Here is a 15057-nt window from a genome sequence, read left to right on the forward strand (position 1 = left end):
CTGTGAGGCTGCGGTGCTAACCACTGTGCCGCCCCTGTTCTAGGAAGATCCTAGTTACAGCCACCTGTATGCATTTAGGATGCCTCACCAAAACAAAAGACTTCTTTCCATACCTTCTTTTCAGCCTAAGTTTTTTTTTTTAATCCTTCTATTTCTTTGTAACAGCTGTAAACAAAAATCCCTTTTATTTTTCCTGGTTAACTGGTGTGTATGTATGTGTGTGTGTTTGTGAGGGCTAGGATAAATAAGGAGCTTTAATATTACAATTTGTGTGTATGTTTCACTTTATTATTGGTTAAGACTTGGTTTATAACTCCTGCCGTTGGTCTCCATGGCGGGCCTCTTCCAGACCCATCTTCTGCACCCTGCACCCTCCCCCCCGCAATGGATCACAACATCGGGGGCTTGGTCAAATCCAGCCCCATGGCATCAATATGGAAGGATCAACAGGCAGCTAATATTTCCTTTGAATGGTGTCTGAAACCTATCCCTCCAGCCACTGCTTTATCTGCACCACCAACAGAAAGGTTGTTTTGAGTTTTGAGTCTGTTTCACGCAAATAGGGCTGGATTTTACCAATCCTTCAATGTCAGACTCCATGGCAGGGGGAGGGCGGGGGGCAGTGGCAAAAGATGGGGATGGCAGCATTCTGCCACAGAGGCCGATGCTGGGAGGGCCTGGCCCGATACTGCCGGCTGTGGCGAGGCTTCATGGCTGCCCCTCTGCCGCTGGGCAACAGGACCTAGATTTCAATATTTAAATTAATGACATGCATAAAATTTAAATGAACTTACCTTCAATCTTTCGGGCATCACGCGATCTTCGGCGTGGCAGCCGATACTCCCGTGCCTTCAATTCCCCATCTGGGGAAAGCTGGTGTGACACTGGTGGGAGGGGGGAGGAGTTAATATTTTCAGTGCAGGGGAGGCAGGATCAAATAAACATAATGGGTGTAGGGGATGGTGGGAAGGGATGAACTTTAAACTTTGTGCAGTCCTGCGGGGAGTGGGGGGAGGTCAGATTTAAAAGGTAAGTGTATTGGGGGGAAGGGCAAATATTCAATGAAATTGTTATGGGGGGGTGGGAAAAGTGCATTAGAAGTTTAATTTAATAAATTTTGGGGGCGAGGTGTAGCTTTAAAAATTCAAATTGACTGGCAGGGATGGCTGCCTTTGAAAAATGGCGCCAGCACCTGTGCATAGGCAGCTGATGCCATTGCCAGGTACGGACAGCCTGCCCCCTCCAGCGGTGGTTCTTTGGTGTACGGCCTGCATTGTGCTTGCCGCTGAGATTGGCGGCGGACTCTTAAAATCCAGCCCATAGTGGCCGGCAGTACTAATAAGTTTTGGTGGCCTGGCAACACCAGTATTGAAAATTAATTCTGCAGTTTATTATAATAAATGTTATGGACAATGTTTGTGCTTTTTAATGACACTAACAAATTAACTTGTTCTTTGTTCATAAACATTATCTGTTCCATTTGATTTTACTTGTACAGAGAACTCAGCTGCAGACAGGGTCTATCTAACATTAATTTTCTTATGCACATGTCCTTTGAGCTCCTCATCTCTACCAATGCTGAGCTCTGTGCTTAGAATGAAAATATGTTGCATGTAGCATTGATAAAGTCACCTCTCCATCCAGGAAAATCCAAGAGGTATTTTTGCCTTTAAGAGATGTTTCAGCAGGCATCCATGCACCTCTAGATTTTTTCAATCACAGAGATGTGCTCAGTAATGAGAGTGCCTGGGTTTCAATTACTCCTTTGCAAAAATGCGAGAAAAGAAATCTAATTGATGGGATGAAACACTTGCTGTTTGTTAGAAGGAATAATCTCCCAATGTAGGTTTTTTGTAATTTAAGTGTTGAAGGAAATGAAACAATCTTGTGTGGAAACTTCTAAATTTGTAATATTACTCACTTTGTAAATGTATTTTATAGTCCACTTGCTGTACGAATAATAAATGACCAGTTAATGCTGCTGGAAAGATCCTTCATTCATCCTCTGGGATTACCTGGGAGACCTTTCTACAGGTAAGAGCTGATGTGGTCAGAATCCATTCATAATACTCATCTTGGCTTGGGTTCCATAAATTAACTCCGAAATGCATGTTCTTGCTGAGCTGCATGTACCTTATTTAGCCTATCTTTATATTCCCTGTATCTTTTTTCAGCTTGGTAATACTACTGCATTACTTATGCTACTTGTTTTATCCATTATCCACCTCAGAGACCTTTTAAATAAAATTACAAATTGTTGAAAATGGGCTCAACTGAATGTCATGAATGAGCAATTTGGTAATAATTTAGCTATGTAGAAAAATAACCTCTGCTGTTTGCAGCAAAATTTAAATGTGCTCTTTTATGCTGTTGAAGTTTCACTACAGTAAACTACTTTTATAAACAAAGAGTGGAGATTTTCTCCATATCAGTTTTGAAGTGATGGGAGAATTATTGAAATGTGTGAGAAGGGCATAGGAATGTGCAATGCCACCTAGTCCTGGGCACAATTGCAACTACATGTTTTATGTAATTAATTTAAAACCCTCTACCATTAAATTGTGTATATTTATGGAATGTAAACTTTAGACCTCACAAGATGAGATAGAGGGCGCGAAATTCAATCACGTAGTGCTGCTTTGCGATGCTACACAGACATCCCTCCATGTTATTGGTGTGGGACACACTGCCGGCTTCTCCCTGCGCAGGCAGCGTGGCATCAGATGACTGGAATTGTCCCTGCAGATGCATCCCCTACATGCACCCAAAGAGCTTGAAAGGGTGAGATCATGACACAAGCTGATGCAATACATTAATAATAAAATTGGTCAACAAATATGCAGTGACTGTTTTCCTATTCGCCCCTGAAACAAGTGTTAGGAAACAAGATGGGCCCTATTCTGGAGCTATTTAAAGAGCCACTGAACAAGTTGCAGTTGAGGTGCTTTTGACTTACTTGTGCTCAGGCCAAGTTGTGGAAGCACTGGTGAGTTGCTTGAGGAGTGTGAAGGTTTTTGCTGACCACAGAAAGGCTGAAAGAATTACATAGCCTTTGATAAGTATGGGTGCAGTAGTTGCAGTACCACTTACTCTGCAGCATGAGCAAGATAGGCAGAGGAGACAGAGGGGAACCTCCGCTAGGACGGAGCGGAAAAGGGTTCTGCTTAGAAAGCCCTACCCTGAGAGGGTCTTTTTGGAGCACAAATCCTACCTTGGGATGAGCCAGTAGCAGTGCCTCAGAAGGCATCTTCTTACTAAGGAGGTGGTGACGCAGTTGTGTCACCACCTTCACAAAGGTCTGGAGCCTCAAACTAGAGTGAGGGTGGCCCTCCCAGTGCCAGTAAAGATCATCGTCGCCCTTTAACTTCTTGCAACCTGTTGCTTCCAGGTGGCACCTGGCAAGATTAGCAATGTGTCACAGAGAAGTATCCGGGAGGTGACAGACGCTCTACAGGAGAAGAAGGGACTTCATCCTCTTCTCCCTGAGGAGCGAAGACCAGGATGAAAGGGCTAATGGGTTTGCCAGGATAGTGGCTTTCCCGATGGTACAGAATGTCATCTACTGCACACATATGGCTTTGCGGGGGCCCCCCCCCCCCCAATTCAGTGGGGAGTGATACTACAACCGCAAGGGGTACCACTCAGTTAATTTGTAGTTGGTGTGTGACCACACCAAAGAATTATTAATGGTGAGTGGTTACTATCCTAGAAGTACCCACAATTCTTTTATCCTTCTAGAGTCTGCACTATCCATCTTAGGGCCTCCAAGACAGATGACAGGATGACTGCTCAGAGATAAGGACTATCCCCTACACATATGGTTCATGACCCTTTTCTACCAATCCTCCATGCAAGGTCAGAGGGCCTCCAGTGAGAGCCAAGGAGCCATCTGTAACACCATGGAGCAACCCATCGGGCTGCTAAAGCAGAGATTTCACTGCTTAGATCGTCGAGGGGAATCTCTGCAGTACACACCTGAGAGGGTCTCCAACTTTGTTGTGGTGAGCTGCGTTGTCCACAACCTTGTTATTATGAGGGCCCAGCCACTACCTTCTGTGATGTGCATGTTACCTCGAGGGGAGGAGGAGGTAGAAGGGAGTACACCAAATACACCAGCTGCAATTGGATGGAACGAGCGGGACTGCGTAGTGCAGATTTGCTTCAATTGAACGGAATTTCCCCAGTCCCAACATGGACCTACCATCCCCTAACAGTACGTCGATTCAGACTCCCCATCAAAGTCTGCTTGGCCTACATCACTCAACATTAAGGCCAACAGCAATAAGCTTCACACAACTACTTTATCCAACAAAAAAATCATTAATACAGAAACATTAAGCATCCCTGTGCTTTCCCTTAGTCTCTTGCGAGCGCAGTTGCCTGCCCTAGTGCTCCTGCATGGCGCTACCCCAGTGGTTGCAGAAGTTTCTGCACCACCGAAGTTAAACTGACTGGCCTGCAGTTTCTGGGCTTGTCTTTACATCCTTTTTGGAACAAGGGTGTAACATTTTCAGTTCTCCAGGTCTCTGGCACCAACCCTGAGTCTAAAGAAGACTGGAAAATTATGAGCAGTGCGTCCACAATTTCCACTCTCACTTCCCTAAGTATTCTTGGATGCATTTCATCCAGCCCTGGTTCTTTATCAATTTTAAGTATAGACAGCCTATCTAATACCCCGTACTTATCAATTTAAAATTCTTCGAGTGTATTAATTACCTCCTTATTCACTGTGGCCTGGGTAGCAACTTTTTCCTTGGTAAAGACAGATGCAAAGTATTAATTTAATACCTCAGCTATTCCCCCCCCCCGCCTCCACACATAGAAAAATAGAACGTTGGAGCAGGAGTAGGCCATTCGGCCTTCGAGCCTGCTCCGCCATTCATTATGATCATGGCTGATCATCCAACTCAGTAACCTGTTCCTGCTTTCCCCCCATATCCTTTGATCCCTTTGAACCCAAGAGCTATATCTAACTCCTTCTTGAAAACATACAATGTTTTAGCCTCAACTGCTTTCTGTGGTAGCGAATTCCACAGGCTCACCACTCTCTGGGTAAAGAAATTTCTCCTCATCTCAATCCTGAAAGGTTTACCCCGTATCCTTAGACTATGACCCCTGGTTCTGGACTCCCCCAACATCGGGAAGATCCTTCCTGCATCTACCCTGTCAAGTCCTGTTAGAATTTTATAGGTTTCTATGAGATTCCCCTCTCACTCTTCTGAACTCCAGCGAATATAATCCTAACCGACTCAATCTCTCCTCATACGTCAGTCCCACCATCCCAGGAATCAGTCTGGTAAACCTTTGCTGCACTCTCTCTATGGCAAGAACATACTTCCTCAGACAAGGAGAGCAAAACTGCACACAATATTCCAGGTGTGGCCTCACCAAGGCCCTGTATAATTGCAGCAAGACATCCCTGCTCCTGTACTCAAATCCTCTTGCTATGAAGGCCAACATACCATTTACCTTTTTTACTGCCTGTTGGACCTGCATGCTTACCTTCAGCGACTGGTGTACGAGAACACCCAGGTCTCGTTGCATAGTCCCTTCTCTCAGTTGATAGCTGTTCAGATAATAATCTGCCTTCCTGTTTTTGCTACCAAAGTGGATAACCTCACATTTATCCACATTATACTGCATCTGCCATGCATTTGCCCACTCACTCAACTTGTCCAAATCACCCTAAAGCCTCTCTGCATCCTCCTCACAACTCACCCTCCCACCCAGTTTTGTGTCCTCTGCAAATTTGGAGATATTACATTTAGTTCCCTCATCTAAATCATTAATATATATTGTGAATAGCTGGGGTCCTAGCACCGATCCCTGCGGTACCCCACTAGTCACTGCCTGCCATTTGGAAAAAGACCCATTTATCCCTACTCTTTGTTTCCTGTCTGCCAGCCAGTTTTCTATCCATTGCAATACACTACCCCCAATCCCATGCGCTTTAATTTTACACGCTAATCTCTTGTGTGGACTTTATCGAAAGCCTTCTAAAAGACCAAATAAACCACATCCACTGGCTCCCCGTCATCAACTCTACTAGTTACATCATCGAAGAATTCTAGTAGATTTGTCAAGCATGAATTCCCTTTCATAAATCCATGCTGACTCTGTCCAATTCTACCACTGTTCACCAAGTGCTGTACTATAAAATCTTTGATAATGGACTCTAGAATTTTCCCCACTACCGACGTCAGGCTGACTGGTCTATAATTCCCTGCTTTCTCTCTACCTCCCTTTTTAAATAGTGGGGTTACATTAGCTACCCTCCAATCTGTAGGAGCTGTTCCAGAGTCTATAGAATCTTGGAAGATGACCACCAATGCATCCACTATTTCTCGGGCTACTTAAGTACTCTGGGATGCAGACCATCAGGCCCTGGGGATTTATCAGCCTTCAATCCCATCAATTTCCCCAACACCATTTCTCTACTAATACTGATTTTCTTCAGTTCTTCTCTCTCACTAAACCCTGTGTTCCCCAACATTTCTGGTATGATATTTGTGTCCTCCTTTGTGACGACAGAACCAAAGTATGCATTTAGTTGGTCAGCCATTTCTTTGTTCCCCATAATAAATTCCCCTGTTTCTGATTGTAAGGGACCTACATTTGTCTTCACTAATCTTTTTCTCTTCACATACCTATAGAAACTTTTACAGTCAGTTTTTATGTTCCCCGTAAGCTTGCTCTCGTATTCTATTTTCCCCTTCTTAATCAATCCCTTGGTCCTCCTTTACTGAATTCTAAACTGCTCCCAATCCTCAGGTCTGTTGTTTTTCCTGGTGAATTTATATGCCTCTTCCTTGGATCTAATGCTATCTCTAATTTTCCTTGTAAACTGTAGTTTGGCTGCCTTTCCTGTTTTACTTTTGCGCCAGACAGAAATAAACAATTGTTGCAGTTCATCCATGCGCTCTTTGACTGACTTTCCACTGTCGTCCCTTTAAGTAACGTTTCCCAATCCATCATAACCAACCCGCGCCTCATACCTTCGTAGTCTCCTTTACTAAGTTTCAGGACCCTAGTCTCAGAATCAACTATGTCACTCTCCATCTTGCTGAAGAATTCTATCATATTATGTTCGCTCATCCCCAAAGGGTCTCGCACAACTAGATTGTCAATTATTCCTCTCTCATTACACAATACCCAGTCTAGGATGATCTGTTCTCTAGTTGGTTCCTCAGCATATTGGTCCAGAAAACCATCCTGTTTGCACTCCAAGAATTCCTCCTCTACGGTATTGTGACTAATTTGATTTGGGCAATCTATATGCAGATTAAAGTCACCTATAATTACAGATGTTCCTTTATTGCATGCGTCTCTAATTTCCTGTTTAACGCCATTCCCAACGTCACCACTACAGTTTGGGGGTCTATATACAACCCCCAGTAACGTTTTTTACCCCTTAGTGTTTATCAGCTCTACCCATACAGATTCCACATCGTCAGAGCTAATATCTTTCCTCACTATTGCATTAATTTCCTCTTTAACCAGCAATGCAACTCCACCGCCTATTGCGTTTTGTCTGTCCTTCCGAAATACTGACTACCCCTGGATGTTCATTTCCTATCCCTGATCACCCCGCAGCCATGTCTCCGTAATCCTGACTATATCATACCCCTTTACATCTATTTGCGCGATTAATTCATCCACTTTACTGCGAAGGCTCCACACGTTAAGGCATAAAGCCTTAAGTTTTGTCTTTTTAACATTACGTGGCCCCTTCCCATTATTTTTGATTCTGGCCCTTGATTTTTCTGCCTATCACTTTTCTTATTCCCCTACTGTCTTTTGTACTTGTCTTTGATTCCCCCCTCCTCTGACTCCTTGCAAAGGTTCCCACCCCCCTGCCATTTTAATTTAAACCTTCCCCAACCACTCTAAGTCCCTAATCCCCTTACTCCTCCTTTTACCACCCTTTTACTATTTATATGCCCATCGAAGACTTTGGGATTCCCTTTATGTTTGCTGCCAGTCTCTTTTTATGTTTTTATGCTCTTTTTATGCTCTGTCTTTGCTTCTCCTAATTTGCCTTTTCACTTCCCCTCTGAACCTTTTATATTCAGTCTGGTTTTCCATTGTATTATCTACCTGACACCTTATAGGTTCTACTTAATTTGGTGCCTAGCTCCTCATACTGACTCTGCAGAACCTCTTTCCTTGACCTACCTATGTTGTTGGTACCTATATGCACCACCACGACTGGATCCTCCCCCTCCCATTGTTCATCTCCAGCCCTGAGTAAATATCCCGAACGCTAGCACGGGGCAGGCAACACAGCCTTCTGGACTCTCATTCTTTGCTGCAGAGAACAGTGTCAATCCCCTCACTATACTGTCCCCTACTACCACCGCTTTCCTTTTTGCTCTCCCTGCTTGAACCTGTACCGTGGTGCCATGGCCAGTCTGCTCGTCCACCCTGCAGACCTCGCTTTTGTCCACACAGGTTCCAAGCATCTGAAACCTGTTTGACAATTACAAAGACAATTGCACTACTGTCTGCTCGGTCACTTTACCTGCCTCATTCATGGTCACACCCCCTTATCCCTCACCGCTAACCAAAACAGACGACCCTATTCTAAGGGGTGTGACCGTCTTCTGGTCCAAAGTGTCCAGATATCTCTCCCCTTCCCTGATGTTGCCCAGTGTCTGCAGGTTGGCTTCCTGATCTGGAATTCCTCTAGCTGCTTACACTTTCTGCAGACGTGTTTGTCCTAGATTGCGTTGGCGTCCAGGAGATCCCACATTCCACAGATGCAACACAACGCCTGTCCTGCCATTGTTACTTATGTTATTTAGTTGATTTATGTACTTTCTTAATTAACTTAAAATAATTCCTATATATACTACAATTTACTGTGCTCATTAAATGCTAGTACTGCCTACACAAAGTTATACATTTCTTAATTAGGTATTTATTTTAAAGTTTTAGTTCTTTTTATTTATAGATCTTCCCTAACTTCTGTGTCCTAAGCTGGCTATTAACACACTTTCCTTAAATGAAGCACTTACCAGCCAATCAACTTACTAGTTTCCTGTAATGTCACAGTTGTTTTTTCACTCAGTTTCTTCAAACTGAGTGCACGGACTGTCTCCCACAGGTCTACTCTGACTCCCAGGTAGGTTAAGTTAATGGATGGAAAATTGGGTGGACTCCTCTATGGGGGTGCAAATGACCCCACCCAGTTTTCTCCTATACGCTGTACCCAGGTGATCCAATATTCTCAGACTCAGGAACAGAAAAATCTGCCCTGTGAACTGCAAGAAAGAAAGCAATGTTCATCGACATCACACCTGAGAACAAGCACTAAAACATTCAGCAAACATTCCTCTTAAAAAAAAAAAATGAAATCACAGCTGAAAAGGGGCTGCTACGTAAAGAGATATTAGGACAGGGTGACCAAAAACCTGGTCAAAGATGTAGGATTTAATGAACATCTCAAAGGATGAGAGAGAGGTGAAGAGTTTTCGGGAGACAATTCCAGAGCTTAGGGCCTAGGCAGCGTAAGGCATGGCTGCCAATGGACCTGATGGCACTACTCAATCTCATCCTTACTGCAGCAACCAGCAGGTTCAGTGCTCTGAAAAATGGATGAATCTCTAATTTTGGACCTCCCAATGGGCTCAGCAGGAGAGCACAATGAAGTACAGTCTTCCCCACAACAACAATGACTGAGACATATGCCAATCAAAATGAGTGCTGTGCAGCCTATGACTGGAATTGGGGAAAAACAAGCAATATGGGGCCCATTCTTTTGGAAACACACTCACTACAAACTGTCCCCTCGTGTCCAGAATAAGGAGTGATCACTGACCATGAATGACAATGACTCCAATCGAAATGTCCACTTCTATGCAAGAACTCCTCCACCCATCCCTTTTTCCAGACCAGTACACAAACCAAGATCAACAAAACTGCCTTAATCCCCTGGATCTGCATTATTTCCAGTGGAAGAACAGTCAGGTGAAGAAACATGGATGCATCTGTTAAATCCTTTGACAAACATCATGCAGACAAAATTTCCCAGCGTACTGCTAGTGCTTTTCTGCCTCTCTCACAGATTGCATAGGCTGGGGGAAGAGTGAGATGGAAATGATGCTATGTAGAAGTTACACCAGGTTGATAGAGGGCAGGCTCAATGAACCAATTATCTGTTCTTTACCTGTCCTTTTTCCATTTGTTCATAAAATATAGAATAACTAAATAAAATAATCTTATGTGGTTCAGAAAACCCCCCCAAAATATCCAGGAATGTAAATTAAGCAATCTAATTAAAACGGCAGAGGTCTTTTTGCATTATTTTAATTCAGATTATGCAACTTTGAATTGAGTAGATCTAAATGTGTTTTTTCATAAAATGTGAATGTACACCTAAATGACTAATAGGGCTGGATTTTGTCGGCGGCGGGTGCAGAAAATGACGGCTGCTCCGCGGGGGACCCCCGCTGCTGCAATTCTGCAGCGGGTGGTCACTTAGCATATTCATGGCGGCCGCACCCCCCAATCACATGGCGGGGGCGGCATTGGCATCACCTGATGTGGGAGCAGGTGCTAGCGCCATTTTTAAAAGGCTGCCAGCCCTGCAGACAGTTCAACAAAATGCAGAGTTGACCCCTTCCCCCACTTCCCTATACAAATAGTGCAGAGTTAACCCCTTCACCCCCCCCCCCTTCCCTATACAAATAATGCAGAGTTAACCCCTTCCCCACCTCAGTGGTGCCAGCTTCCCCTGGCCAAGAAAGTGAAGGCGCGTGAATGCCGCGCATCTCTCTGAAGATCAGGAACTGAAGATAAGATCACTGCGGGTTACATTTAAATTAATGCAAAGGTATAATTAGCATGTAAAAGGCAGGGTCCCGTTGCAGAACAGTGGATTGGCTGCCACTGAGCTTCCCCGCTGCTGGGAAGATCGGGCCCGGCAATCCTGGTGTCGAGTTCTGTGGCTGCTGCTGCTCCGATTCTCCGGCCACCCTTGCCACGGAACCCAACATCGGGCTGGGATCAAAATCCAGCCCAATGAATGTACTTTGCTGAAAATGTAATGAGAACAAGCACTTGTTACCACAATCCCATCACCTTTTATAACTCAAGACACCTTACGCTCACAAGAGCTCATCCAGCTCCATTTAGAACAAAAGAATTTTTTTAAAGAAAATCTAATCATTTCATCCTGGTTTCTTCTTATGAGGAGTGGTAAATCTGGAAACTTCCAACACCAACAATTGACCTCCATGTTACAGCGATTATATTTTATTGAAAAGGCCTAATCCTCTCACCAGATCAATGTCTATCCTGGCTGATTAATTGTAGTAAGCACAGTGCATTAACCAGCCATCACTAAGGTATGTTAAATGCTGATATTTAATGTAATTGATGAATGTAGCATTTGACATTTTTAATTTCCTTTTTTCCAATAGGCACATCATTTATGCTCCCAGCGCTCATAATAAGTATGCAGGAGAATCTTTTCCAGGAATTTATGATGCATTGTTTGACATAGCAAATGCTGCAGATCAGCGCAAAGCCTGGCAAGAAGTGAAAGAGCAGATTGCTGTTGCATCATTTACAGTGCAGGCTTCTGCTGGGACATTAGAGGCAGTGTAATTTTATCTGGCTTTATGGTTTTCAGATGTGGTGGGAAGAAAGTTGGATAAGGAGTTAATGATGTGACTTTAAGACCATCTCATCTGGAATAATCATTTGGAAAATATTAACAAATCTGAGCTCAATTTTAAACAAAATTTACACATTATTTATCAGTTATGTAACTAATAATCTATCCTACAGCTATACCAGTTATACTGCTTCATTTTTGTTAGATCTGTATTAAAACCTACAGCAGTCAATTTTCTGTCTGTAGCAGGATGCATGCGTGAGATCTTGAGACTAGCTACCCAAAAACAAATTTTAAAAACCTGCTCTATTCATATATAAAATGGAGAAACCATTGATAATGTTTAAGAAGTTGTAATCAACATTCACATACTTCCCAGAAGTAATGAAAAAATAACACAAGTTGCAATTTTAAACTTGTAATTTAACAGTTTTATTGTAGCATCAACTCTGAAACTTGCCAGTTTGCTATCAATTTCATATTTTCATTCAATTCAGTGGAATAAAGTACAACTGACATTACAAAACTGCAAAAATATACATCTTAAATGTAAAATTTATTAAGGACTTTGTTTTTTTAACCATGTGCTTTAATATTTCACAGTATTAAAATTCAGTATTCTAGTCATTGTACAACACAAAGCTCCAGAGCACAGCCACCTTATGTAGTGTCTTTCTATCATTCATCTCCCACTTTGAGTGCATTCCTCATTTACATACAATTTAAAAAATTGATATTTCATCCAAGTTTTGAGGGATAGCTACCAATGTAACCTTTTTTTTGGTGTGCACAGGCACATTCATTTTTTTTTGCATGGCTGCACAGCTTAGAAAGAACACTGATGGCTATAAATTTCTTCCTCTTGTAGTGTATATAAATCATTAGACACCATCACTTGGCTTTTGTGAATCTACTGCAGTTGTCTGTATGCATGAACTAATATTTTTAGATTTATATTTCTATTCATAGTGTCTTGGTTATGATAGTTTGTATACAACGGCCCAGATAAAAAATAAAGAATGCTCTTTTTCAGTGAATTAAGCTAATGATCAAACAATTTGCTTTTCATTTATAATGGAAGGTTCAAATGATTCAGGATTTGCTTTAAAAAAAAATGTCTTGAAGTATCCAGGAATTAAAGTTAACACTTCATTATGCTTAACAGTCATTAAGGATAAAGTCTGAGTTTCTTAAATTATGATCAAAAACCTATTCTATGGCTATATTGTTCCTCCTGTAAATGTTGTTTCTAATGAAAAGTGTAAATCGATATTTAGTGCCTAAAATATAGTTGTCAGAACATTCCATTAGTCACATGCTAAGTTCTGATGAAGGATCACTGACCTGAAACGTTAACTCTGCTTCTCTCTCCACAGATGCTGCCAGACCTGCTGAGTATTTCCAGCATTTCTTGTTTTTATTTCAGATTTCCAGTAAACTGCAGTATTTTGCTTTTATTTAAATGAGCAACCTGGCTCCTTGGAGCGAGTTGGTCGCACGCCCCTGTCCTCATTAAAACCGGAAGTGAGCAGGTTGGATCTGGATTTGAGATTCATTTTAACATTTTTACTTCGCCTCCTGACCCAGACTCAACTGTCATCATTTAGTATGTTAGATATGTAATCAATAGAAAAACTCTGGCACCTGGTTATGGGACTACTATCCCCATGGAGGATAAATAAAGTGTGGTAAGGCTGAACTCCTTACTTCCATACTGTATTTTCCATGTAAGATGGTATCTGGTTTTGTGGGTAATCATGATCTTTTTTGCCCAGATTGCATGTCGGTCACAGTTCAGACATTCCAATCAGCTCAAATTTTGTATTTACATGAAACTGTAAAATGCACAAGTGACTATACTTTACCTAGAGAATCACATTTTCAGTGTTTGAAATGCCAGTTAACAATGTCATCCATCAAATGCCATGTTTGAGAAATCTAGGGCTTGAATGAGCAAAGGCAACTGAAGACACAACCACAGCCCTCTTAAAGTACCTGCCCCTATAGTTGCCAACATGCTGCAAGGCAGCTGTGCATCATGGTGAAAACCTCTAGCCTGTCTGATTCTTTGCAGCTAACTTGTGCAATACATAATTGTAGCCACAAACTACAGCGACTGTAGCAGCAATTGAGTTTGTTTTATGCAAACACTTGAAAAGCAAAACATGGACTTCTGAAACTTGAGATAAATTTTAACAGGAAAACTCTACCAGTCTCTTCAAATCAGTTCTCAGTATTTTTTTTTGTTGAAAACAGTTTTGAGTTGTAACATTGAAATAAGATCAATAGTAAAGGTCATGAAATTTATTTATGCAGCTTTGTTTTTTTTATAAACTACAACTAAGAACAGGAACATATCCATAAAGCGCAGCACTGTTTTAACAATCTCAATTGTTTTTTAACAATTTCTTTTAGTGGAAACATGTGCCTCATCTCCACTTTCCCCATCCGATGTTGCAACCTCTGACCTAACATTGGTAATAGCACTAGTAATCTGCAAGTTTTTTGAATACATTTTTAAAGTCTGTGCTTTGCATGACATCCAAAATGATTCAAACTCTACAGCAATATATCATTGTTCAAGTTTTTAGTGCAAGGTGCAGTGAGAAAAGCAGTCAAGGCAACATCAACTGTTCTGCTTTTGATTCTAAGCTTCATTGACAGTAAAGCAATCATCAAAAACAATTATGTGCAATCCTCTTCAAATTTGTTTGCAAGCAGAATGGGATTTGTTTTAATATTTTGGTATTTGGGAAATATAATTTAAAATATAATTCAATGACTAAATCTGTTCATATACTATTAGATGTGAGATCTTGCTGCGTAATGACACAGGGTTGAAGCTCTGACCTGATGTATTCATAAGAACGCTCTTTGGATCCCTGTAGTTTATCACTGCACTAGTAAAGGGCATAAACTAGTAGATTATTAAAAAACTGTTTTCAGGCTATTTGAATGATAAAGTATTTTAAAAGCCTGAATTGTAAAACATGTTTATTTCCTGCCTGAATTCCTCAGTACTTCTACCATAAGTAAGTATAGAAACTGTTTTATTTTCAGAAAGGTTGTAGGACCACTTTCATAAATGAAACATTTACTGAAGGAAATAAAGATTGTTTTAATGAAAGATTTTATTTTCTTCCAATTCTTTCACATTTAATATTAGAAAGGCTAGATGTAAATGCATTCATGTTATGAATGGCAAGAATGTGTGGACCCTCTTCATAAATACCAGCTCTTGTGGACCTATCATAAATACCATACAAGTTCCAAGAAGAAGTAAACTCAAATACTTAGTTGGCTTATTTGAATACCTAACCTTGTGAAAATCATTTATCATCTGGCTACTCATTGAAATTCCCAACCAGGTCAATTCCATGAGCTTCAACTTTAGCCAACAGTCTCTTATGAGGGACTTTATCAGATGCCTTCTAGAA

General features: G+C 41.6%; 1 protein-coding gene across 2 annotated transcripts in view; it reads left to right on the forward strand.

Moving 5' to 3' along the window:
• The window catches only part of naalad2 (N-acetylated alpha-linked acidic dipeptidase 2), a 204216-nt gene extending 189469 nt beyond the window's left edge, over nt 1–14747 (forward strand). For both annotated transcript variants that reach the window (XM_068033980.1, XM_068033981.1), the window contains 2 exons: nt 1942–2034; nt 11424–14747. In XM_068033980.1, the coding sequence (XP_067890081.1) occupies nt 1942–2034; nt 11424–11610 (280 nt within the window). In that variant the 3' untranslated portion in view covers nt 11611–14747. The remainder of the gene's footprint in view (nt 1–1941; nt 2035–11423) is intronic.
• Nucleotides 14748–15057: the final 310 nt, after the last annotated feature.

Source organism: Heterodontus francisci, chromosome 6, assembly GCF_036365525.1.
Source record: "Heterodontus francisci isolate sHetFra1 chromosome 6, sHetFra1.hap1, whole genome shotgun sequence".
Taxonomy (NCBI): Eukaryota; Metazoa; Chordata; class Chondrichthyes; order Heterodontiformes; family Heterodontidae; genus Heterodontus; species Heterodontus francisci.